At 38.8% G+C, this 26,169-nt stretch overlaps 1 protein-coding gene across 6 annotated transcripts in view; it reads left to right on the top strand.

Annotated features, from left to right (window-relative positions):
- Positions 1–26,169, top strand: part of adgrl3 (adhesion G protein-coupled receptor L3) — a 1,193,186-nt gene that overhangs the window by 819,312 nt on the left and 347,705 nt on the right. For 5 of the 6 annotated variants that reach the window (XM_031903606.1, XM_031903589.1, XM_031903595.1 and 2 more), the window contains one exon: positions 24,965–25,185. In XM_031903606.1, the coding sequence (XP_031759466.1) occupies positions 24,965–25,185 (221 nt within the window). The remainder of the gene's footprint in view (positions 1–24,964; positions 25,186–26,169) is intronic. The other variant, XM_031903623.1, reaches the window with a different exon arrangement.

Here is a 26,169-nt window from a genome sequence, read left to right as displayed (position 1 = left end):
GCCGTTGAATTAATACTTCAGTATTCTTCTAATGGTATTATTTCTCCACTTCCATTTTATCTTCACCATCAAAAAGCTCAGTAAGTGGTCTATTGCTTATCTATAATGTTGACCTGGGCATCAGTGCCTAATAAAGGAACTGAAGTTTTGACCATTAAACATTTTGCCAGGGCTTTCTTTCCAGTAGATCAGATGAGATGATCTGATCCCTTCTATTTGCTGGTGGATCTGATAGGTTTGGTGATAGTGTGATGGACAGTCATTGGGAGTTACTTCTTGCCAGAGGTGACCTTCTGAAGTTATCAGGTTGGGTGTTGGGTGTCACTGTTTGTCCCTGTACAGTGACCGGTTCTTGCTTCCACCAAGATGTTAGTTGTTCTTTAAACAACCAACAGCTCGGTGGTCCTCTTCACCACACACCCAACAATTTGAGAGTTGCTGTTCACTACACTTTGTGCAAACACAGGTTTTCCCTTTTTTCCTTGATGAAGAGCTGTACTGACCTAGTCAAATCTGTTTTTATAATTGGTTGCCTCATTGGGTTTACTAGTTTAGTAAGCTGATCAATCTCTGTCAACTGAAGTATGACAGAGCTTCGATCTTATTATCGTGAGTGACCTTTTCTGTTTGTCTTTTACCCTCTGTTTCTAGTTGAGCATTGTGTCAATTTGCATGGTTTTGTTGTGTTATTGCATCAAATCTTCTTTGTCTCTCACTCTCATCACTTATGATCTTTATCACTTGCCTCAATATAGTATCATCAGTAACATGCCTAACAGCTCTCACCAGATGTCGTTATGTTTAGAGCCTATGCCCTGGTACACTGTGTGCAAAATATATCCTGAACTGTATCTAGGTGATATTTAATGCCAGCATGTGCTTGTTTGGATATGAAAATAATTTGTGTTTTTAACCCCAGGACCCAGTACAGGAACTGCTGCAGGCTCTTCAGTTCTTTCTGTTGGGTGCACATTAGCTTCTGGAATAACTCTGTATTGTTATTTTGCCTAAGGTGTCATTACAAGACACTCTTCAGTTCAACCACCCTCATATCATTGTTGTTCATGAGCATATCCTTAAAATGGCCAGGTTTTATTATCCTAAGCACCCCTTAAATAATTTCTATTTCACTGAAGTTCTCCTTTATTCCTTCATCAATTTGCTTGCAGATATTGTTGTAAGTGATATCAGGTGTGTGTCATCATTAATATGACTTCTCTGTACTTTGAACTGAAGGTAGGGGAGGTCCCTTTCTCTCTTACTTTTCTGTGTGTTTGTCGGAGTCTGCTTGGTTGCTATAAGAGTTGTTTGTCTTAAGTTTCAGGGAAGGCACTGCATGGACTGTGCTGAAAATGGGTGCATGCACTGTACGAATGATTTTCTCAGATCTCCATAGACTGGAGGCATTGATTTAATTTCTCTGATACCCAAAGGCTCCAACAAGTCTGCCCTGGCCTAACTGTAAACAATAGGCAGAGCCAGCTTGGGTGGATAATCCAGTTACCGTGGCACCTATACAACTCCCCACCCCTGCATAATAACAATAGGGCTTGCTGGGAGGCTGGGCCAATAAGGACATAAAAAGTAGCTCAGAGAGTTTGGGAGTCAGTCTTCAGAGAGAGAGGAAAGGTCTCCTGCACTTCAGATCAACCACTTCAGTTACACTTCAGCCTTTATTTTCTTCAGACGTTGGATATACTTGTGTGGGACTTTGGAACTAGCTTTTTGTTGCTGTGTGATGACTTAGGACTTTACAAAAATAAAGTGCTAGAACGTCACAATGTTTGAGCATTCAATTGTTAAGTCATTTTCATGGCACTTGGGTACTGTCTAAACAAGCCTGAGCTCCCAGGGTGTCCGTCAATGACTTGGTATTGCTAGTGCTTGTTGGTGGTACATTTGTGCTATTAGAGGGCAGTACAGAAGGCATTATACTAGATGTTACTGTTTTAGCTACCTGTACAGTCTGTCTTGTAGCTGCACTCTGTGATTCTACCTCTTACATTACTAGATTGGCTAGCAAGGTTCTCACAAATCATAGAATCTCTCAGAATTAACAGTTCAACCATTCCCCTATGCTCTGATTCTAATATGCTTACTGTACATGTATGAATGAATGTACTCAAAGCACCCCATGCAAGGGTTCTCCTCTCACTGGAAGTCATTTATCAACACTGGGCAACCAATCAAATTGTTGTACTCATTGAAGTACATGCAACAGGCAAAAGAAAGCCAATCAATGATTGGTTGCTATGAGTTACTGCCCATGTGCAAACTTGCCCAGTGAGCAAGTTTGCACAAATGAGCCCCACTGTCTGCTGCCATACTGACTCCTTCCTCAGCTCTGTAATACAGAAAGCCGTTTCTGAATTTTCAGCTTTGTCTCTAGTCTCTGATGTCCCTTAGTTCAGCAGATCAGCACCTCACCAGCAGATAGCGCAGATCCAGGACAAGCCCCCAAGAATCTCCTACAGGTCCACAATGAGGCTGTAGCAGTAGTGATTCAGTTAAAGAAAATAACTTAAAGACACAGAGCCAAAATTACTGGATTTCTGCTTCTTGTCAACTTTTTATTACATAGTTAATTTACAACATACTGAGCCCGATTCACTAAAGTGCGATAAAAATTATCGAACGCTTTTTTTGCGTTAAAAAAAGACGCGAAAATTAGCTCGCGATTCACCATAGTATTATCGCGTGCGTTAAGTCACCATTTTCGCATGCGGTATTTTTCACGCTAGTTTTAACGCATGCGTTAATTTTTGCTCTAAAAAGAATATGATCGCATAATTCACTATAACTTAGGCGCGCTAAATATCGCATTCAGCTATGCGAAAATTAACACCTACTACAGGCAGGCGAAAAATTATAGAAAAGTACAGTAAATGAGTTTTTGGCAATAAAATATGGACTTACAGGGTTATTTATTCAAGTATGTGTCTTTTTACTCAATTTCACTAAAGTCTTGGCATGTATGGAATTTCACTACTAATATACAGTACAATAGTGGTAAAAATTTAGTTGCCAAAATATACAGTACAATAGTGGTACCGTATATACTCGAGTATAAGCCGATCCGAGTATAAGCCGAGGTACCTAATTTTACCTAAGAAAACTGGAACAACTTATTGACTCAAGTATAAGCCTAGGGTGAGAAATGCAGCCGCTACTGCTAAGTTTCAATAATCAAATAAATAATTAAAAGACACTCAGCGTGACCCCCTGTGAACTCTTCATAAATATATCATGCTGGCAGCTGCAGATTAGCACAGGTCACACAGTTAAATACACACACAAAATCCAACTAGACCAAGGTTGGTGCCATAAGTCTGCCAACTTTACTTCTAAGAACATAGTTGTAGTGGTAATAAGGGATTCTATTTAGGATTACATTATAAAACAATATAATGATTACAGAGAGGCACCATAGATTAATGAATGCTAACTCGTCAAAAAGAAAATCTAATTAGCTTCTATAAGCAGGTAATAGAATAAAAGGTTGATGCCCTCTATTTGATACTTTTCCACATCATAGACAGATGCATAAGGCTTGGGAAGGGTTGTACTTTGGTATAAACTTGAGTGGCACAGAGCAGAGTTGTTATAATACCATAATACCACATGAATGAGTGTCAGGTCACAGCCTTTGCAGTCTGTCATAAATTATTCTATAGATGGTTTGCAAGGAGAAAAGCAGAAAGAGAAATAGCAGATGAGGTTTAATCTGAATAAATGTAAAGTTATGCAGGTTAGCCTGTAGTAACATCTAGGATAATTATAGTCTAAAAGCTGTTACTTTAAGCAAATCTGTTGTTCAAGATGATGTGATATCAATCAATAATAATATCAAACAATCAATAATAGATATCAAACTTGGCTGCAGCTCTGAATGCAAGGTGCTAGGTTAGACCATATTATAAATTGAAGTTAACGTACCGAACGAGCTGGCTGTGCGCATGGCCGAGTAACAGGCAATCTCCACACCTGCTGGAAAGCAGCAGCCATAACATCACAGTGTAACTCAGGCATCACATGCATCTGGCTAAGGTTACAGTCATGGAGCAACAACAATAACAACTTATTTTTAGAAGAAATCTACCCTATGGCCAGTGGATTCACTCTTTGCTTATACAATCGGTAAGGGGTATGGACCAATACATGGCGGCTTTAGATAAAGTCGGGGCCGCCATAGCGTGTACCTGCAGATAAAAAAAGTATCTGATTGCGATACAACATTCGGGCTGGTCAGTACCCTCAGTGGGTTAGAGGTGCTACTTGCTCTCTCCCCACACCCGCCCGCCCACCCACAGCGGAAACTCTGAGTACTTACACTAAGTAAGCTGCTCTGTTTTCTTTGCCGGAGAGACCCATTGGCTCCTGAGGCTCACAGCTCGGCTCCGTGGACGGACGCGCATAAGTGCGCATCAAACTTCGCTGCAGCTCTGAGTGCCAAGTGTAACAGTCTCACTTGGTGCTTGGTTAGACAACTTGCTGCGCACGCGTACGTCTGTGCACACGTGCAAACGTTCGTCCGCACGGAAATGTGTGCACAGCAAGCTCTAGTACTCGAGTATAAGCCGAGGGTTCGTTTTTCAGCACATTTTTAGTGCTGAAAAACTCGGCTTATACTCGAGTATATACGGTAAATATTTAGTCGGCAAAATATACAGTACAATAGTGGTAAATATTTAGTCGGCAAAATATACAGTACAATAGTGGTAAATATTTAGTAGCCAAAATATACAGTACAATAGTGGTAAATATTTAGTCGCCAAAATTTACAGTACAATAGTGGTAAATATTTAGTTGCCAAAATATACAGTACAATAGTGGTAAATATTTAGTCCCCAAAATATACAGTACAATAGTGGTAAATATTTAGTCGCCAAAATATACAGTACAATAGTGGTAAATATTTAGTTGCGATATTATACAGTACTATAGCAGTAGATATTTAGTCGCGATATTATACATCGCGTTTTGTAATAGCTGAAATAGCAGAAGGTAATTATTGTACTTTTAAAAATTGAAGAAATGTATATTCTATATATATATATATATATATATATATATATGTGTGTGTGTGTACAAAACTAGAAAGAATATGCTGCACACTCAGGTCTTAGATGCAAAAAACAAAATACATTTTTATTTGGATCAAGTCCTTGCTTACTTTATACTGCACCCAGGCAAATTATTACATAGTAACATAGTAAGTTGGGTTGAAAAAAGACATACGTCCATCACATTCAACCATAATGCCTATACTTTAGTGAATCGGGCCCACTGTTTCTTTTACAACTCATGTGTTATATTTTAGCAACTGACCTATCTTGTACTTTAAATCATGCTTCCTCAGAGATGCTGATATATAAACAGCATTCCACTAAATTCTCCCGTTACGTCATATTTTGGGCAAATCAGCATAAATGACACATGACAGTCTCACATCATTACAGTGGTACAGTGTTTGCACATCTAAGTGTAGTTTTTTACTATCCTCATTGCTCCTTGGTGGCCACGCAGAATGTGGTTTGCAGAAATAATTCAAATGTCAGCAGAGCCACCATGGACCCTACCCATATCTGCCAATCTTCTTTCACAGGGTCCAGCAAAGGCACAAAATGTTCACAAACAAAAAATGTTAATGTCATGTTATGATATCTATAATTAAAAGTGTGTAGCAGGGTCTGATATGTTAAGAGATTATAAAGCATGGTAACAACTAGGGTGCCAGCCAGAGGTCCCACATGCAAATCATCTAACATCACTAACATCTTAGCTGAGTGGCAATAGACGATCGGCAGGAAAAACATATCAAGTTGCATTGCCATGGTTACATGTGTAGTTAAATCCTGTACAGTAGAATCCTGCACAGAGCTAATTTTTGAGATCTGGACCTGCAGCCCCCCACCTATGACCCGAAACTGTATTTTTACTTGCTTTGACCTGCTACCTAACCCACAACAACTGCCTTATCCACAAACCCTATCCATGACCAGCTGACCGTCTTTCCCTGCCAGCCGATTTGTCCCAAAACAAAATTTTGAGTGAAATATGTAAAAAAAAAAATCTAGATCTTTTTATTTTGTGTTTTTTTCCAAGGATGATTACAGTATATTTACTTTCAATATTTTATATGTTTGCTGAATCCAACAATACCAAATATGTATTTGTAACCCACTTTTCTTGCCCAGAAGAAACCCCAATAATAACACATCATTTTGTGTAATTTTACATGGAAATAAAATTGAATAGGTCATCTCTCTGTTAACATGGCAGGAGTAAAATACCCTGATAAGTTAGGCATTTTTTGGAAACCACACAAACTTAGATTTTTGGTTGTGGTGTAGTTTTTGCAGGATTTTTTTTTCTGAAACACGCATCACATTCTAAACACTTTAGGCTTTAGGCTATAAGCTCTTTAGGTAGAGGAGGCAGCTTCTTTTACAAAAGTAATAGATAGGTAAACAGGGATTCCAGCTGAATTCTGGTGTGAGTTTATTCAACACAGCAGGCTTGACAGAAATAAAAGTTCATACAGCTGATATCCCAAATACAACCACAAAGTAGCAGTCTTGCTGAAATGGAAAACTGTCCTTTCCAGGGGACACACATAGACACATATAATATGGGTAAATGCAGGTTACACTCAGTCTTTTGTAGGATTCCTGTGCTTTCTCAGAAACAGCTGCACATCAGTCCCTCAGTCTTTAGGGCAGCATACAGTAGCTGGTCCTTGCTACTAGGCCATCCACCTCTGTGGACAAATATTCCTCAGGCTCTCAGCGGTAATTGTGCAGAAACAGTTCCCAACAGGTCCCAACCATACTTTTCCCCAAACAGGAAAAGTTCCACACTGCAGCTCCAGTGTCTCTCTCCCAGGGGAGAACATCCCAGACACTACCCTTGCAGCACCTTTGCAGCTACAGGTGAGGCTAAAATCAGCCCTCACAGCTGCACAGACCCTTAATTTCACAGCCATTTGAGCTGATTCATAGAGGATTCTGGGAGGGATATACTTTCATTCTATGCTATACCCAACATACTATGGGCCTGATTCACTAAAGGGCGATAAAACGTGCGCTATTCTTATTGTGCGCTAAAATTTTTACCGCCGCTTAATTTTGGCGATTTTTCGCACGATTCACTATAAGCATACTCGCGCTTTTTTACGCGCGATATTGCAAGCGTTATTTAACTCGCGAAAGACTATTTCAATGCGGTATTTGCCTGTACATGCGCTAAATTACGCGAATAATCGCCGAATATGAATGGTAGCATAGAAATAGTGTATAAAAATTGTCGAAGCATATAAATGGTGTATATAAATATTAGCCACATATAAATAGTAGATGCTTATAAATAGTAGCCACTAGTGATGAGCAAATGTGTTCTGGTTTCTTTAGTGAAAAATTAGCAAATCTTTCGAAAGATCCCCGAAACGGCAAAAATGTTGTGCGGGCAAAAAAATTGTTGCCCGTGACTATTATTTCTTGACACTTGTATCAATTTGTGGATGTGCGGTGAATTTTTGCGTGGTGAATTTTTGCGCGGCGAATTTTTTCATGCGTTTTGCCATTGGCGGATTGTTTTGCGAAACGCATGAAAAAATCCGCCGTGAAAAAATTCAACGCACGTCCAAAAATTCGCTGCGAATCCATGCCTGGCGAAACATTTAATCACTTGTAGCCAAATAGAAATAGTTGCGCAAATGAACGCACGCCATGTTAGCCATACACGCCAATACTTGCGGAAAATTACTGTATTAAAAATGAACATTTCGCTGCAAACTGGCGGCTGCGTCACTCTGGGGGAAACACAGACTTGAATAAATAACACTGTAAGTCCATATTTTATTGCAAAAAATCATTTACTGTACTTTTGTATAATTTTTCGCCTGCCTGTAGTAGGTGTTAATTTTCGTATAGCCGAATGCGATATTTAGCGCGCAAAAGTTATAGTGAATCATGCGATCGTATTCTTTTCAGCGCGGAAATTAACGCAAAACGGTAAAACTAGTGCGAGAAATACCCCATGCGAAAATGGCGATTTTTCGCTCGCGATAATACTATGGTGAATCGCGCGCAAGTTATTTTGCGTTTTTTAACACGAAAAAGCGTGCGATAATTTTTATCGCCCTTTAGTGAATCAGGCCCTATATATATTATCTGAAAGCGCACACCTATTCAGTGGTGCCATCCTTGCTTTCCTAAATGCAGAATTGTGTATGCAGTTTTCTGTAGACGTTTGAAGCTTGGCCTGAAATAAAGAAAAAAAAAACAGATCCAAAGTTAGATTTCTCCATAGAAGTGCCAAGATATCAATCTGGAACTTCTCCTGAACAAAACAATACTGCACATGTAAGGGTGCAATAGCCAAATTTGGGGCTGCACTCTGAGTGCATACCTTGTTTACCTGTAAAATGCCACCACAAACTAAATGCTGAACTGTGGGTGCAGTTCTCTATAGAACTTTTGCAGTCTGGCCAGTCTGACAACTAAAAAAAAATAGCTAAATATCAATCTGCAATGTCTACTGAACAAAACACATGTCTGAGTGAACCTAAAGACACAGCTACCAAAAACCCTAAAATCGGGCAAAAGCTACATTTTGGGCTGCTGTCTAGGTGCACACCCAGCAGATTTCTAGTCTTTGGCCTGAAATGAGAAAAAAAGGATCCAAAGTTATATTTCTCCATAAAATTGCAATAACAGCAACATAATTACATTTATTTACTTTCCATACCCTCTACCACCTTCTCTCGACCCTAATTCAGTAATGTCCTGTTTGAGCATTGGAGACCAAAACTGAATGGCATATTCTAGATGGGGCCTTACCAGCACTCTGTAAAGGGAAAGAATAACCCCCTCCTCCTGTGAATCTATGGCCCTTTTAAAACAACTCAAACATTGTTTGCCCTTGCAGCTGCTGCCTGGCATTGCTTGCTACAGCCAAGTTTATTATCTACAAGGACTTCAAGGTCCTTCTCCACTATGTCTTGGCCTAGTGCAGTCCCATTAAGGGTATAAATCTCATCTGCTACTTAGTTGCCAGATTGCCAGTTTGTCAAGATCCTGCATGCAAGGATGCGCATCCTGGATAGAATTGACTAGACTACAGAGCTTTGTGTCATCTGCAAACACTGATACATTACTTTATAATACCCTCCCCTAAGTCATTTATGAACAAGTTAAACAAAAGTGGCCCTAGTACAGAACCCCAAGGGACCCCACTGGAATCCTTACTCCAAGTAGAGAATGTACCATTAACAACCACCCTCTGTACCCAATCCTGCAGCCAGTTTCCTATCCCTGTGGAAACCGTATCAAATGCTTTGGCAAAATCCAAATAGATTACATCTAATGCACTCCCACTGTCTAGATTCTTACTAAAATTAAATTTGTCTGCCATGACCTGTCCTTCATAAAGTCATGCTGATTACTGTTCATAATGCCATTCTCCAGAACATAATTTTATATGTGATCCCTTAAAAAGCCTTCAAATAACATGACCACCACAGATGTCAAACTTGGCCTATAATTGTTAGGTTGAGATCTTAATCCCTTTTTAAATATAGGAATGACATTAGCTTTCCTCCTATCCATAGGTACCATACCAGATGAAAATGAGTCTGAGAATATCAGAAACAGAGGCCACTGTAAAACTGAACCTAGCTCTTTTAGTACCCGAGGGTGTATTCCATCTGGCCCAGGTGCCTTGTTCACATTAATCTTGTGTCAACCTTTATGCACCATATCCTGCATCAACCACTGACTAGTTTGAGCTGAGCCAACAGTCCAGCTATTGGGTGTGTCTTGGCATTCCAGCTCCTCTGCTGTATACACTGAAGAAAAGAACTGGTTTAGCACTTTTGCCTTTTCTCTATCCCTTGTAACCATATTGTTACTATATATCAATATCAATATATCAATAGGGCCACACTCTCAATCGGCATCTCTTTACTATATTAATATACTTAATACTTTTGGTGGTTAGTTATTGCCTCTGCTGCAATGCGCTCCTCATTTTCTATCTTTGCCTTCTGGATTGCTGTTTTACAACACTTGTTATAGTGTTTGTATTCATTAAACACAGCTTCTGTCCCCTCTAACTTCTTTACTTCCGAATTAAGCCACATAGGGTGGTTCTTCTCAATTTATTCCATTAAGAAGTAAAAGTAGAACAGTAATTATTTAATATAATTTTAAATGACAACCATTTCTGCTCTGTATTTTTAGCTGAAAACATAATGCCTCAGTTTATGCTCTGAAGCACTGCCCTTAAGGAGCTAAAATTTGCCTTTCTAAAATTCAGGGTCTTTGTTGCCCCAGTATATATTTGTTTTTTGTACCAAACATAAAATGAAATAACATTAGGCTAATGCCACATGTAGCGTATTTTTGGCAAGCTGAAAACCACTTGCAGAGAATACGCTACATATGCTTGAAAATCCTTCTACCTGCGCCTGCACTGATAGTATTGATAAGCTTGGGTGCAGGCACATGTAACCAATATCCACCAAAAACGCAAAGTCTTGCATTTTAGGCAGATATCGGCTACATGTGCTTGCACCCAAATGTATTAAAGTTGTCAGGTGTAGGCACAAGGTAGAAAAATTTTGCTACAAATCCATGCCTGGCGGAATAAATTCACTCACCACTAGTATTAAACTATGTAGGAAAGATATGAATCCCAATAGCCGTCTGCATGTCACTAGCTTTTACCCAAGGTCCTTGGTGAACAGTATTCCATACTCCCAATTCCTGATGGTTTTTAGAAATAACACATCAACATTCTAAGCTGTATTGTAAAGGAATAGTAACACCAAAAACTATAGTTAGTTTATATAAACAAAGCTGCTCTGTGGCCATGGGAGGCAGCCATTCAAATTGAAAAAGGAGAAAAGGCACAGGTTACATAGAAGATAACAGATAAAACACAATTTTATTCTACAGAGCCTATCTGTTATCTGCTTGGTAACCTGTGCCTTTTCTCATATTTTCCAGCTTGAATGGCTGCCCCAGTGACTACACAGCAGCTTATTTTTTATTATCTGAAGCAAACACAAACTTTTACCAGTGTAGGGCAACAGTACATTATATTTTAATTACTTTAAAACTTTTTCATTTTTTTATGTTATTGTTTCTTTAATGTGACTAAATTGCCCGTAGATTTAATGCTAGAGGTAATGATTGGTCATGTTTATAGCATGAGATTAACCAAGCTAATGAGAATTGGTCAAAAAGTAATTCACGAAGTAATCCTAGAACAGTACCTAAAGAGGATGGTCATTTATACTTAATTTCCCCTTTTGATACAGCCAGTTATTCCCTTCAGAAATTGTACAAAAAAAATCATGGCCATGAGATGAAAAATTGCCTTTCAGAAATGCAAAAGCTATCATCATGAGTTTCCTAATCTTACAGATCTAATAGTTCCCACGGATATAGTATCTTCTGGAAATATTACTCGGTCTTGGTTTCCCAAAGCCAAGCTTCACTGTTGTATAGGCAGTTCATTATATGGAATTTTTTATTGACAGGTGACAGCTTTGCCCATCTGAATTCTGGTAAAAGGGTTAAAGTTAATCACTGACTTACCTGCACTTCAAATTTTGTTGTGTATACATTGCTTTGCCCATGTGGACTTATGTATCTGGGCAAAACCATTACTGAAGAGACTTGGAAATCATTAAAATAGCTGTCTCTAATCAGTCTGTGAAGGTTCTAATTCATCTAGGTCATGGATGAATTCTGAATTGACAAAGCCAGTTATATGACTAGCGAAACGTCCAGTTGATTTGACTTATTACTAAAAATATAAAGAATCTAAATGTAAAGAGGCAACACTCTCGGACAAGAAACAGATGGTGGAAGAGGGTTGTTCTAAGGAATAACCAACCTGTAGCCAGACATTTAGCCAACCCTCCGCTACATGATCATTGAAAATATTACGCTCCCTAGGAGAGGAGGGGATAGACACACACTTTTATTACTATGCAAGTCACGCTAGATCCACTCATTACAGAATGGGCCCCTAGGGGTTTGAATGAAACATTACCTCTAAACTATTTTTTTTATATAATGACACTGTATCTGTATCACTTTGAGTAGTAGTTACATAGTTAAGTTGGATTAAAGAAGATATTATGCTTTGTCAAGCCATTCCTAAAGGCTTCTGCCATCACAACTTCACTCAGAAGGGCATTTCACAAGCTCACTGCCCTCTATATAAAAAAACACCTATGCTGCTTGAAATGAAAGTTTAGTTCCTCTAATCTATAGGGGTTTTCATCAGGTGTGCTCATTAATACCCTTCTTAGGAACTGAAGCCCAACACTGCAGTGCATGCTTAAGATTGAGGCCTTACCAGAGACCGTATAAAGAAGCAAAATTATGTCTTCATCCCTTTAGTTGATGCCCTTTTTCATGCAACAGTACTTTAATTGCTTTAGTAGCCACGGAATGACATTGCCTGGAACTTATCTTTCGGACTTATGGTGGAGGTTCACTCTCCCAAGGACAAGATTATATGGTGCTATTCCATAGCATCAACCCATCGTCCCCATACCTTGTCATATTTTTGAGGGCATAACCTTGCTGTGTAAGTAAGTTGTATGAGTGGTGGAAGGGCTTTAAGCAAATTGAGCCAGCTGGCAATTGCAGGGGGTTGATTGAAAGAGAATACATTTCCTGGCATAAAACAGTAAGGATGCGCAATGCTGATTTAGGAATAATGTTTTCCACAATGCCAAATAAACAAACCTTGGGGTCAGTATTTTAGGTAGGGATGTTGTAGTCTGAATGTGGTCTAGAACCTTGTCCCAAAAGTGGTATATTTGTGGTCATAGCCACATTAAATGGAAATAGTTGGCTTCAGGGGCGCCACATTTAGAATAATGGGACGAGTCATGGATTCCCATGCAATATAATCGTAGGGGGGTCAGGTGAAGCCTATGAATGATTTTGAATTGGATTAGTTTGTCTCTTGTAGAGATCAGATAATTGTAGGCCCTGTTTGTCGCTTCCTCCCAATCTTCATTATCAAGCTCCAGTAGGTCTTGACACCAAGCTTTTTGAGCTGTAAGAAAAGGAGATTGGAGAGGACAGGAGCAGGGAGTATAGTGTGGTGATCAGCCTTTTGGAGGAGGGGTTTTGAAGGGTGGTTAGTAAGCACAAAGGGGACTGTGGTTCTTTGGAATTGGTGTCGGAAGGCCTGTTGTAGTTGTAAGTATGAGAACCAGGGTAACAGCTCTTCAGCATCTGTGTGTCTAATCTGGTTCCTAGGTAGCGAAGCCACTCTCGGTATGTGGCAATTTGTTGGAAGTTGGGTAGATAGGAGTTTCCCCACAATGGCAAGCCCGAGGATAGGATTGGGCCTTCAGTTTATATAGGTGTAGTATCTTTTGCCATGCTTTGAGGTAGGCTCGTTTAGTTGAATTCCTTTTACCCTTTTCCATCTCTATTTTAGCTTGCCTAATAGCCTTTTTTGCTTGCTTTATTGCCTTGTACCTGAGGAAAGTTTCAGCTGACCTAGCTAATTTGAATGCTTTAAAAGCATGTTTTTTTATCCCAACCTTGAAACGCTATTGTCAAACTATAAAGATTTTGCTTTGTCTTTTCTTGCTTTAAAGATTTTTGGTTGGTTAGCTTTTCACAGTGGGACATCTCCTTTACCTTTGGGTACAATATGCTTATGCCTTGGTCATTTTCCCTAAGCAGTTACCATGGTAACACAACTTGATATGTTTTCTTTGATGATTGGCTATTGCCACTCAGTTAGATCTTCTTTATGAATTGCGAGTGGGACCTTCGGCTGACACCCTCAATGTTACCATGCTTTATAATCTCTTAACTTAAGCAGCCCTGCTACATACTGACAATATACTGTAGATATTTATTTACTTGGTTACAATTACTTATCACATTATTTCATTCTCAATTAAGGTTTCTTTTTTAAATGGTTATTTTTTTCTATGTTTTGTTTTTTTGGGGTCTACATTACTTTAGGTAGGGTTGAGGCTGAGGTTCAGGCTGACAATCCACCCCTGCACTTCAAAAATCTGATTGTTATAAGCAGAGCCAGCCCTAGACCGATTGGACTGGTTACGTCCATTCAGGCCTGCGCCAATTGGGGCCCTGCACCAAAGAAGAAACCAGGAGTTGTACTCTCCACTCCCCTCTACCCATAGCCATCAGAAGGAAGGGGGAGGCCATTGCCAGCAGCTATCTGACTTTAATAGTTCTTTCTCCCAGCGGATCTAGTTAATAAAAAAAAAAGCTGTCCACAGAATGATTTAAACTGCGTTAAATATATTTTATCTTATCTGAGAACGGAGAGCTCCTCTCACCCAGGGCTCTGGGTGCTGTGCTACTGGACAGTTTGAACTTCTGCACTCACCGTCCTAATGCACAGTAAGCACGCACAGCCCTGGGTGAGAGGACCTCTTCGCAGATAAGTTAAGAAAATATACTTAACCCGGTTTAAATGTAAGCAGTATTCTGTGGACAGCCTTTTATTAATTGGAATAGCAAGGAGAATGACTGAAAGGGATAATGGGAAAAAAAGAAATATGGAGGGGGAAGAAGAGCAGAAGAAAAATTGCTAAGAGGAAAGGAAGAAAAAGGTACAGAATGTAGAGAAAGGATAAATACAGAAAACTAGAAAAGAAGGAATTGGAGGAGGGAACATATAGAAAACAGATAATGTGAGTTAGCATGGAGTATATAATAAGGGACAGAAGATAAGAAGCGACCAATTGCACGCAGGTACAATTGTAACTAATATGCTAAACAGGTCTCTTGAAACTTGTAGCTTAACCCTTTCACTGCCAGACGTTTTGGTCAAAGCGGAACTTGTATTGCAGACAGTTTTTGAACATTTTGCACTGTTTCACTTTAGGGGCCTTTCCTTGGGGGGACTTTTAGTTTACCCAGGAAAACAATATATCGTTTTTTTCAGGACAACCTTAGCTTTCAAAATATGGTAGAATTTTGGTGTAATTGCAATTCTGTAACAAGATATAGCCTTCTAAATGTCTAAAAAAAAATCATATTTTCCATAATATAAACACATGCACCAGAAACAAAAATTATTTAATGCACAAAAATACAACTGATTTGAAAAGTCCCATGTCTCCTGAACTTGCCAATACCAAATATACTGAACTTGCCAATACCAAATATATATAGTTCTATGGAGATTTCTCACGTGTATAGGTCAAAAACTCCCAGCAGTACACTACCAAATTTCCAAAGCACTGCTTCAGAAAGCTGCATACTTTATATTTCAAGGCCAAATTCCACTAACAGAAGGTTTATCCCAGAAAATTACACATTTCTGGAAAGAACAGATTCTGGGGAATCCAGAGTAGGCACAATTATCTGTCCACTCCAAACTATTAAGTCGCAATGCTTTCCTAAAGTTATTGGTCTTTATCAAAATTTGTGAAATCTTTAAAAATCGCTTCAAAGCTTCCAGTCTATAGTATTTTATCTCCTATAGGTCATAAAGTAACTAAATAAAGTACCCTAAATATGAACTCCAGGGGTGCACTGAACAGTTTGATGCCTAATATGTATAGGTTTACCTAAGTATGTGGCATGTATGAGCCCCAATGTGAACATACCCCCATATGATCTATCATTTCTGTCATTTCAGCTCCTGCAAAATCAACACATTTACATCATTATATGTGGAATAAAGCTAGTATAAAGTATGCTTACCCCAGAAAGCCATATATTTTTGGAAAGTACACATTCTCTCAAATCTAAAATGGGTACCCATGTCTTTCTACTCCAAAGTACCAAGCCGCAAAGCTTTTCTAAAGTTGGCAATTTTTATGACATCCCAAAAAATCCCCTCAAAGCTTCCACTTTGCAGCATCTCATTTCCCACATAGAATTAGGTACCAAGATAAAACACTGTAAATTTGAACACCGGGGGTCCACTGAACAGTTTGATACCCAATATGTATAGGTTTACCCATATATGTGGCATGTAGGGGAACATACCCCCATATGATCTATCATTTCAGCTCCTGCAAAATCAACACATTTACATCCTTTATGTGGGATAATATATGTGCCATATATTTTTTGAATCTATAATGGGTACATATTTCTTTTTACTCCAAAGTACCAAGCTGCAAAGCTTTCCTGTTGCCGATTTTTATGACATTTCAGAAAATTGCTTAAAAATGTTGCAATTTGCCGCATTTATCTCACACAATTTCCTGCATACAGAGGCAAATCACCCCAAATAGAAACACCTAAGGTCTACTGAACAGTTTGATGCCCAATATGCATAGATATACCAAAGTCTGCGGTATGTACTGACCCCAAAATGAAAATAGTGCATATGGATTTCTCGCCTGCCAACTCAGCTTTTGCACAGAGCCCCCTGACAGCGTATTATGTGCCGTAACCCCCCTAACTATACAGAGACCACCAGAAAACCATATATTTTTGGAAAGTACACATTCTGATGAATTCAAAATAGGTAAAGTTATTTTAATACATTAAAGTTACACATGGTAAAGCTTTGCTAAAAACAGATCAGGAATACTAATACAGGGATAAAAGTGATAAAAGGGATAAAAGATAAAAGCAAAAAAAAAACAACAAATTCTCGCACGTTTAACGCCAGTGTCCCAAACTTTTAACAGTTGGCCACTGGGGGACCAAGGTTAAAGATCAGAAAAAGTGGGCAGAGCCACCAATAGCCAATCAGATTTCACCAACTGAATTTCATTAGTTTATATTTCAACTGCTGCTTTTCACACACTATGCCAGGGTTCCCAAACTGTGCACAGTCAGTTTCTGGGTGACTACGTATTCAAGGTTAGAAAAAGTGGGCAGAGCCACCAACAGCCAATTTCTTTAATTGATTTTTAGTGGGAAAATTTTAACTGCTGCCATTCTCACACGTTTAATGTCAGTGTCCCCAAACTTTTCACAGTTGGTCACTGGGGCACTAAGGTTAAAAGTTATAAGAAGTGGGTGGAGCCACCAACAGCCAAACTGTTTCCACCCATTAAATTTCATTGGTTTATTTTTACAGATGGCATTATTAAAGTATTAATTCCAGGTTTGTTAAACTTTGCAAAGTTAGTCAGTGGTGGGCAGAGCCGCCAACTGCCTATCACATTTCACCTATTGACTTTCAATGGTGAAATGTAAAATGCTGTCAGTCCCACAATTTTTATACCTTAGTCCCCAAACTTGCTAACTGCAGAATTGGTCACTGGGGGACTGCAGTTCAAAAATAGGAAATGTGGGTTTGGCTACTAACAGCCAATCAGTTTTCAGCCATTGAATTTTATTGGTTTAAATTTAAAATGCTGTAATTCTCTATGCCAGGGTGACCAAACTTTGCACCGTTTTGTCACTGTTTGACCTTTGACTCAAGGCACACCCACCAACCACAATTCACCTATTGACTTTTATTAGTTTCAATTTAAACTGCTGTGATTCTTTAACTATTAATGCTAGGGTCCTTAAAAGTCACTGGGTAACTTCAGTTCCAGGTTAAGTGGGTAGAGCCACCACCGCCAATCAGATGTCACTCATTGACTTTCGGTGGGGAAATTTTACAGGGTAACCCTTTTGAAATAAAAAAATAACATAGGTGGTATAAAGGTGATACCTTTATTGGCTAACTAAGATAACCAAAGCAAGTGGGGACATTTAAATTGCTGCCATTCAGACACTATAAAAACCAGGGTCCCCAAACTTTGCACAGTGGTTTTTACTATATAACTGTGATCCAAGGTTATAAAAACTGTGTGGAGTCAACAACAGCCAATCAGATTTCATTCAGTGACTTCATGTTTTTCAAACCAAGATGAAGTTTGTTCTCAAACATCCCTTTCTAGTTAATTTGATGTTATCCATATTCTGCAGTAAATTTAAGATTGAATTCATTACCATTAATTCTCTATATAAACTTTTCTGCAATATTTATATCCCCTTTCCAATTAAACAGTAAATTGTCTATATAGAAGGTATATAATATAATGTTACACTCATATTTTCTATTTGCCCAAATATAAGAATCTTTCGAATTGGCCATGTAAATGCTAGCTCCCCTTTTCTTTACACCATAATTTTAAATAAAAAAATTATTTAAACTGAAAATAATTGTGCATCAAAATAAACTTTTTTAAATATACTTTATACAAGAAAATCCTTTAATGAACTGGGAAACTCACTTTTCGCTTACTGTATATAGCCGCTATCATTTTTACATCTGAAATACATGTATATAAAGAACAGATATCACAGTCATTCCTCCCATTTTAAATTCCTTAATCGCGTAATTAGAAAATGTATTTATTTTTTTTGTTTTACTATGTAAAAAAAAAATCAACACATTCAGATAGATAGAGATAGTTAAATCAATAGGCCTTCCAGAAGGATAAGTTTGAAGTTTATGTATTTTCAGCAAATAATAATAAGTTGCTATTCTAGGATAACTCCTATTAAAATAATGAAATACTCTCTGTATCATTATTTTCTTTAGCCCCTTTATCCACCGGTTTTATAAAGATAGTGTCCTGTAAGGACTTTCTTTTTTTCTGTTCAAATTATTGTTAATCTAAGTAAGTTCATTATACAAGCTATTAAAATCTTCTTGCACTCGTAGGTGTTAGCAATAGAAGAAGTGGGTCTTCTTTATCTAACCCTGTGAAACCCCAAGACCCCAGTAATAAAGCACACAAGAATGGCAGTGCAACATGGCACAACCTAAATTATTAACAGCTGCAGCTGTAAGGAAGGGTTTATTAATAAAATGGTAAACAATTTCAGGAAATGATACTTATCAAGGCAGGCTAGTACTGTAATAACTATAGCAATTCAGCAAGGATAGGCCCCAGCAATACCTTCTCAAACCCTGGTGTGCACACCAAAGTCCCCCAACATGTTGCCAGCTGAATATTGTGTGTATTGGTGGGGGGCCCCCTTGTAAATAGCTAGGTCGGCTGCAAATGGCACAGCAGCCTAAATGTTAAAGGAAAAGTATACCCCCAGAATGAATACTTAACTAACATATAATTTATATTATGTTAAGTGAGCTATTAAAGAATCTCACCAAACTAAAATATATATATATCTGTAGATATTGCCCTTTTATATCATTTCCCTTGATCCACCATTTAGTGATGGGCGGTGTGCTCCCTCAGTGATCAAATGACCAGAAATAATGCAGCTCTTACTGTAACAGTAGTAGTGTGGGAGCAAAAGGGAATATAAAGGGTGCTCCCTCTGGTGGATGTGGTAACCATGTTATACTTGAGCAGCTCTTCAGGTTCACTGGAACAACACTCTCAGATGGTGGCTGTAGTAAGCAGGGGGACATGTCTGAGTGCTGCAGAAACTTTAAGCAATTCAGGCTCTCCCCAGTCTATACAGATACAATAATGGCTTAACAGGAGTCTTGGCCACACTATGTCTTCCCCTTCAATGACTGGCAGGGTTATGGGTGGTTATTAGGGTTACCACCTGTTCGGTTTTGTCCCAAACAGTTCGGTTTTCCTTAGGCCTGTTGGGTCTCAACTGTCTGTTCTGTTTTTAGCCTTGTAAAACCCAAACAATAATCTGGCCAATAAATGAAAGACAAATATTAAGATACTCGCCTCATCATGGCTTAGTTATCATCAAGTACAGTTAGTTTCTTATTACTACAGAAACAAAAAAGTAAAGCAATCAATTAGCATTTTTTTAAAACTTAGCATTGCTGTATTTCAAAGCTTTATGGATAACTGATTTCTGTATAAGGGATCCAATACTGTTAATTAAAGGATTGGATTTAGTCATCGGTCAGATTATAGATAGAGATAGGGCTGCCACCCATGTGGTTTTGAACCAGGCAGTTTTTCAGAGGGCTGTCCAGTTCAAAACTTTCTCTCCAGAAACCTAGACTGAAATCCAGCCAATTGCATCTAAGTAATGCAATAACCCTGCTTCGGCGTTATAATCCCACTGACATCATTGCACCCCGCTCTTGATGTCATCATGCCCATGTCCAACATCACTTCCCCACCCCCAATGCCATCTGCCCCACCCCCTTTGTTTGGGTTTAGCCTCCGGCAAAGGCGGCAACCCTAGTGGTTAAATAATGGTCAATGTCTCTTAACTGGCAAAGCAGGGGCTAAAAGAAGCTCACAGTTTAGAAGGCACCCTGCAGATTTCTCCTATCAAGATGGCTGACAGGCTGCAATCCAGGATGTAGAAATTCATGTATTTATTAAAATATTTTGTGTAACTACTATGAGTCAAGGTGATAACAAGATATCTTTATTGTGTGAAGTAGTGTTACAAATTATATGCAAAATACAAATAGCCTGTCAAAACATACCCTTGACAGCTTACAGCAAATAATCTGTACAATTAATACATATAAGTATAATATTTAAATATATGTGATATGTGTGTGTCTGTATGTAAGTCCATCTCTCAAGAAGAGAGATCTGTCTGTCCCTCCAGGGAAGAGAGAGAGAGAACAACCTTGTGTCCAAGAGCATGGGCGTCCACAGAAGGGGGCAAGAGGGGGCACTTGCCCCCCCCTGGAAAAGTAGCAAAAAAAACCTTACTTTCTGCACTGTCTCCTCAAGCCCGTTTTTGCTGTGCTCCGATTGGATCTTTCTTCTTGTGGATTCTCCAATCAGAGCACAGCTTCCTTGACAGACAGTAAAATTGACCAATCAGAGCACAGATGCACACAGGGATCGGGAGATTTTGCAAACTGGAAACAAATGAAGACTGAAAAGAAGAATCTGCAGCTGTAACTTTACCTGAGAACCAACTCTCAACTTTTGCTGCAGATTTCATCCCACAGGCACTATACACAGGTACTATACCCAGGCACTATACCCAGGCACTATACCCAGGTACTATACCCAGGCACTATACCCAGGCACTATACCCAGGCACTATACCCAGGCACTATACCCAGGCACTATACCCAGGTACTATACCCAGGCACTATACCCAGGCACTATACGCAGGCACTATACCCAGGCACTATACCCAGGCACTATACGCAGGCACTATACGCAGGTACTATACGCAGGCACTATACACAGGCACTATACACAGGTACTATACCCAGGTACTATACCCAGGCACTATACGCAGGCACTATAAACAGGTACTATACCCAGGTACTATACACAGGCACTATACACAGGTACTATACCCAGGTACTATACACAGGCACTATAAACAGGTACTATACCCAGGTACTATACACAGGCACTATACACAGGTACTATACCCAGGTACTATACACAGGCACTATACACAGGTACTATACCCAGGTACTATACCCAGGTACTATACACAGGCACTATACCCAGGTACTATACCCAGGTACTATACACAGGCACTATACCCAGGTACTATACCCAGGCACTATACGCAGGCACTATAAACAGGTACTATACCCAGGCACTATACACAGGTACTATACCCAGGTACTATACACAGGCACTATAAACAGGTACTATACCCAGGTACTATACACAGGCACTATACACAGGTACTATACCCAGGTACTATACACAGGCACTATACACAGGTACTATACCCAGGTACTATACACAGGCACTATAAACAGGTACTATACACAGGCACTATACACAGGTACTATACCCAGGTACTATACCCAGGTACTATACACAGGCACTATACACAGGTACTATACCCAGGTACTATACACAGGCCTCTGTTCTGCCTCTATACAGATTTCAAATGGGGGCCAAAAATATTGCTCTGTGAGGCTACAATTTTATTATTATTATAATTTTGTATTACTTATTTTTCCAAGTAGGCCCCTTAACTATTCATATTCCCATCTCTTGTTTAAACCACTACCTGGTTGCTAGGGTAAATAAGACCCTAGCAACCAGATAGCTGCTGAAATACCAAATGGAGAGCTGCTGAACAAAAAGCTAAATAACTGAAAAACCATTAAAAATAAAAGTGAATTTGAATGCGAACTAGCCCTGATCACAAACACAAATGTTTGCAGATCCCCTCACAGAAATGCGCGTATAAATACTTTAACATACTAAACATTTTAGGGTAAAAACAAAAAAGCCCCCCCCGCACTTTTGTACAGTATCCCTGGGAGTCAGTGGGAACGGCAAGAGGTAGTTGGGAGGTTAACTTTTTACGCCAGCAGCGAATCCACTAAGTGTCACATTAGCTGTAGGTCAGTCTGTGTATGGGCCATCTTTAGCCTCCCCTAGTATCATCCTGCAAAAAAAATATATATATTTATATATATATATATATATATTTGTCTGTTGCAGGATGATACTAGCTTACTTGCCCCCCCTTGGAAAATTTTCTGCGGACGCCCATGTCCAAGAGTATATGCCTGGTTTTCAGTATGCCCTACCCCCCAAGTACCAATAAAAGGCAAGAGCATATGTTGAAAGGTGTACTCTGTCCTTCCCAAAATTAGTTACAAGTGTGTGTGAATGACTAAGACAGGTGTACATTTTATATGCTGTGGTTACTACCAGAATTCTGTATGAACAGATTCTACACAGGATCACACTGGCTGTTGGGATCTTGCACGCACTCCCTCCAGGGAACAGCAAGAATCAACTCTCAGCAGGCTGCACACTTCAGTGTCTTCCCTTGCAAATGCAGATAGCAGTCTCTCTCTGGCTGGTCCCTGAACAGGCTGGAATCCAAACTGCCTGTCTCTAAATCTCCCAGCACCTCCCTTCTCTCATGACTGGTTCCTCTTTCCCTTCCTGCGTCTGAGGGCAGGACCAAGACTGTCTCCCTATGACTGGTTGGAAAATTCCTTCCTTCCTGCATTACCTGCATTACAGGTACAAGACATTAAGGATTTGCTGGATTTCTTTAACCTTTTAATAAAAACATTTACAGTTTAGTTTTTATTGTCAGCAGTTTCACCCATAGTTCAGGTCTTAAGACCTTAGTTCTTAAGGTCTTTTAAAATTTAATTCACAATTATATTTCTGTAAATCCACAAATATCTCAAATTTATTAGGGACACTAAGGGGCTGATTTACTTACCCACGAACGGGTCGAATGGAGTCCGATTGCGTTTTTTTCGTAATGATCGGTACTTTGCGATTTTTTCGTATGTTTTGCGATTTTTTCGGATTCTGTACGAATTTTTCGGATCCAATACGATTTTTGCGTAAAAACGCGAGTTTTCCTATCCTTTACGAAAGTTGCGTAAAAAGTTGCGCATTTTGCGTAGCGTTAAAACTTACGCGAAAAATGCGCAACTTTTCGCGTAAGTTTTAACGCTACGCAAAATGCGCAACTTTTTACGCAACTTTCGTAATGGATACGAAAAACTCGCGTTTTTACGCAAAAATCGTATTGGAAACGAAAAATTCGTACAGAATCCGAAAAAATCGCAAAACATACGAAAAAGTCGCAAAATGTTCGTTTTCAAGTCGGAACTTTTCCAATTCGGGTCGGATTCGTGGGTTAGTAAATCAGCCCCTAAGTGGGGCAAATTCTAGGTTATTATTTTAAACACTACTCTCACCATTAGTCAATATCTCATTGGATAGGTTAAAAATTTGGCTGGTCACTTGGTTTACTTGCATCCATGTAATGAATTTGTTATGATAATATTTTAACTAAAAAAAATATATGGCTGGTAGAATTCTTTAAGAGTCTCTTTTTTTGGACCTCCCTGCTCTCATTCCTCTAAAGGTTCCCATCTCCTCTTGATTCCCCTGGGGACTGGATGGGTGTGAAAATCCCTCATCCCATAATATGTTCCCATATCCATCTCTGGAACTTTGGCTTGTACTTGGTATATTATCTCCAATAGGATCTGTGGATAATGCCCTGAATCTGTTGGTTGATGTAATCCCACTAGGCTCTGGGGTACAGTCCCTAGATATGCTATAGTAAGTTCTTTACATTTTATTAAGAATGTATTTAGACTAGACATTTATACCTGACATTTATGATAGGATGTATGGGAGGGGTCCTCCCAAATGGCCTATCCAACAGATATTTGAATAAACAAGATTATTGTGACAAATTCACTCAAAAAGTAATGCAGTAATGCCCAGTGCGTTTCATTCGGGGCAGAAAGTTTTCTCTAAAGTTTGCATCATAATAGACAGCTAATTTCCTGTATGGCTCCACCCAAAGTTTTATAAATGCAATAATCTGAAAAGTGAATACGCCCAATGTAAAGCTTTTTGGTTTTTTAACATGTGGAAGTATCAATATTACATTCATTCAAACAGTATATAAATAAAAAAGGTGATGTAATTGACTTTAATTTATTCAACAAAAATGTAATGTGCCAATTCATTTTGTGAAAAAAAGTAAGAACACCCTCTAATATCTGGTAATGTTCACTTTGGCAGAAGCAACCTCAGGTACAATAAGGAGTATATTTATCATGCAGTGTAAAAACATTACCATTGATGTTGCTCATAGCAGCCAATCAGATGCTTTGCTTAGTTTTCTAACTTTTAAAATCTAATTGCTGATTGGTTGCCCTGGGAAACATTACCGGTAATGCTTCACTCTACTTTTTACACAGCTTACATGATATAATACATGTATATTGTTTTGTAATTTTTTGTTGAATAAATGGTTGATAAGTCAATTTTTCTCCAGTTACATCAACTATATCATTATATTCTGTTTTAATGAAGATCAAATATTGATCATCATCATGTATATTATATATTATGTATTTATATCAGTTTATAATGATCAGGAGTCTTACAACGATCTTACAAAATAAAAATAGTATCAGAGTCTGTGTCTTAATATAGAACAATCTTTACATAGAATGTGAGTATTTATCATTACCACAACTAGATATCAGCAAAATTTGTATCTTCAGTGTCCCATATTTGAGACATAACTTTATACATAATTTGATATAACATTATGCTGTTCTTACTTTGTTGCATTTATTTTTTTTATTCTAGGTTGCATGTGCTGTGTTTGCTGCACTGCTTCATTTCTTCTTCTTGGCTGCTTTTACATGGATGTTCCTGGAAGGAGTACAGCTTTATATCATGCTGGTTGAAGTTTTTGAAAGTGAGCATTCCAGAAAAAAATATTTTTATCTGGTGGGCTATGGCATGCCTGCTCTGATTGTATCTGTTTCAGCAGCAGTAGACTACAGAAGTTATGGAACAGATAAAGTGTAAGTTAATACTTATTGTTTGTTGGTATACTAGCTTCAGGTTATTGCTTGGTTTGGAAACCACAGGGAATTAATGTTTGTTTTGTTAAAAATTCACCTTTCATATTTTCTGGCTACATATGAGATTTTGTTTTTACAAAGGCCCAGTCTGGGTATCCACAAGTTTTCAATGCTCCTGTTTGTATTCCATGTCCTCAGGTTTGGCATTGTTTGTCACACCACCAGTCATGTAAACTGAAAAATGAACACCTGCCTCAATGAGATAACTGAGCATTGAAACAGGAGTACGCTTCACGTTAAATGTCGGTGACTTATTACCTTAAAATGCCCGAAAATTTCCTACCACTCAGTTGAACTGAACAAGCCTCTCAGCTGAATGGTGAAACTTTTCAAGAATACTGAAGTCAAGTTGCTTTACACTCCACTTGATACTGCATATCATGACCTTTACAGACATAATACCTACTGCCTGCATCTACTTCAATCTTCAACCAGGTTGACTGACTCAGTCCTGTGCTGTCATCCATTAATAATACCTCTTTAGCAACCTGATTAGCCCTTCAATCATTTGACCTGACCTTCATGATAAGTCCCTTATAAGATATTAGCTCTCCGCTATGGCCCATCAGTTTACATACTTTTCAAGTATTCACTCTTCTGATACTGAGTTTTATGATCCCCTGCATCTCACAGAGGCAATAATATTTATCAGAGTAAATAGATTGATTGTGTTTATTAACTGGAAAAATCATTATATTTGTGGGGTATGACTTGGATGGCTTTGTGAGTAGTCGCATCTGCAGCCATGTGTCTCCCAGGACTATTACAGTAGCTCAAAGCAAGCAAAACAGCCACCCCCCAGACCCTGGGAGTACAGCTAACATGGGGAAGTTGAGAAAAAAGGCAGCCCCACTAAATTCAAAAGTTTTTGTATGAGACCACACTATGGTCAAGATGGCAGCACCAGCTCAGAAGCAGCATAAA

The sequence above is a fragment of the Xenopus tropicalis genome, chromosome 1 (assembly GCF_000004195.4).
Source record: "Xenopus tropicalis strain Nigerian chromosome 1, UCB_Xtro_10.0, whole genome shotgun sequence".
In the NCBI taxonomy this organism is placed as follows: domain Eukaryota; kingdom Metazoa; phylum Chordata; class Amphibia; order Anura; family Pipidae; genus Xenopus; species Xenopus tropicalis.
This window is presented reverse-complemented; position numbering and strand designations above follow the sequence as displayed.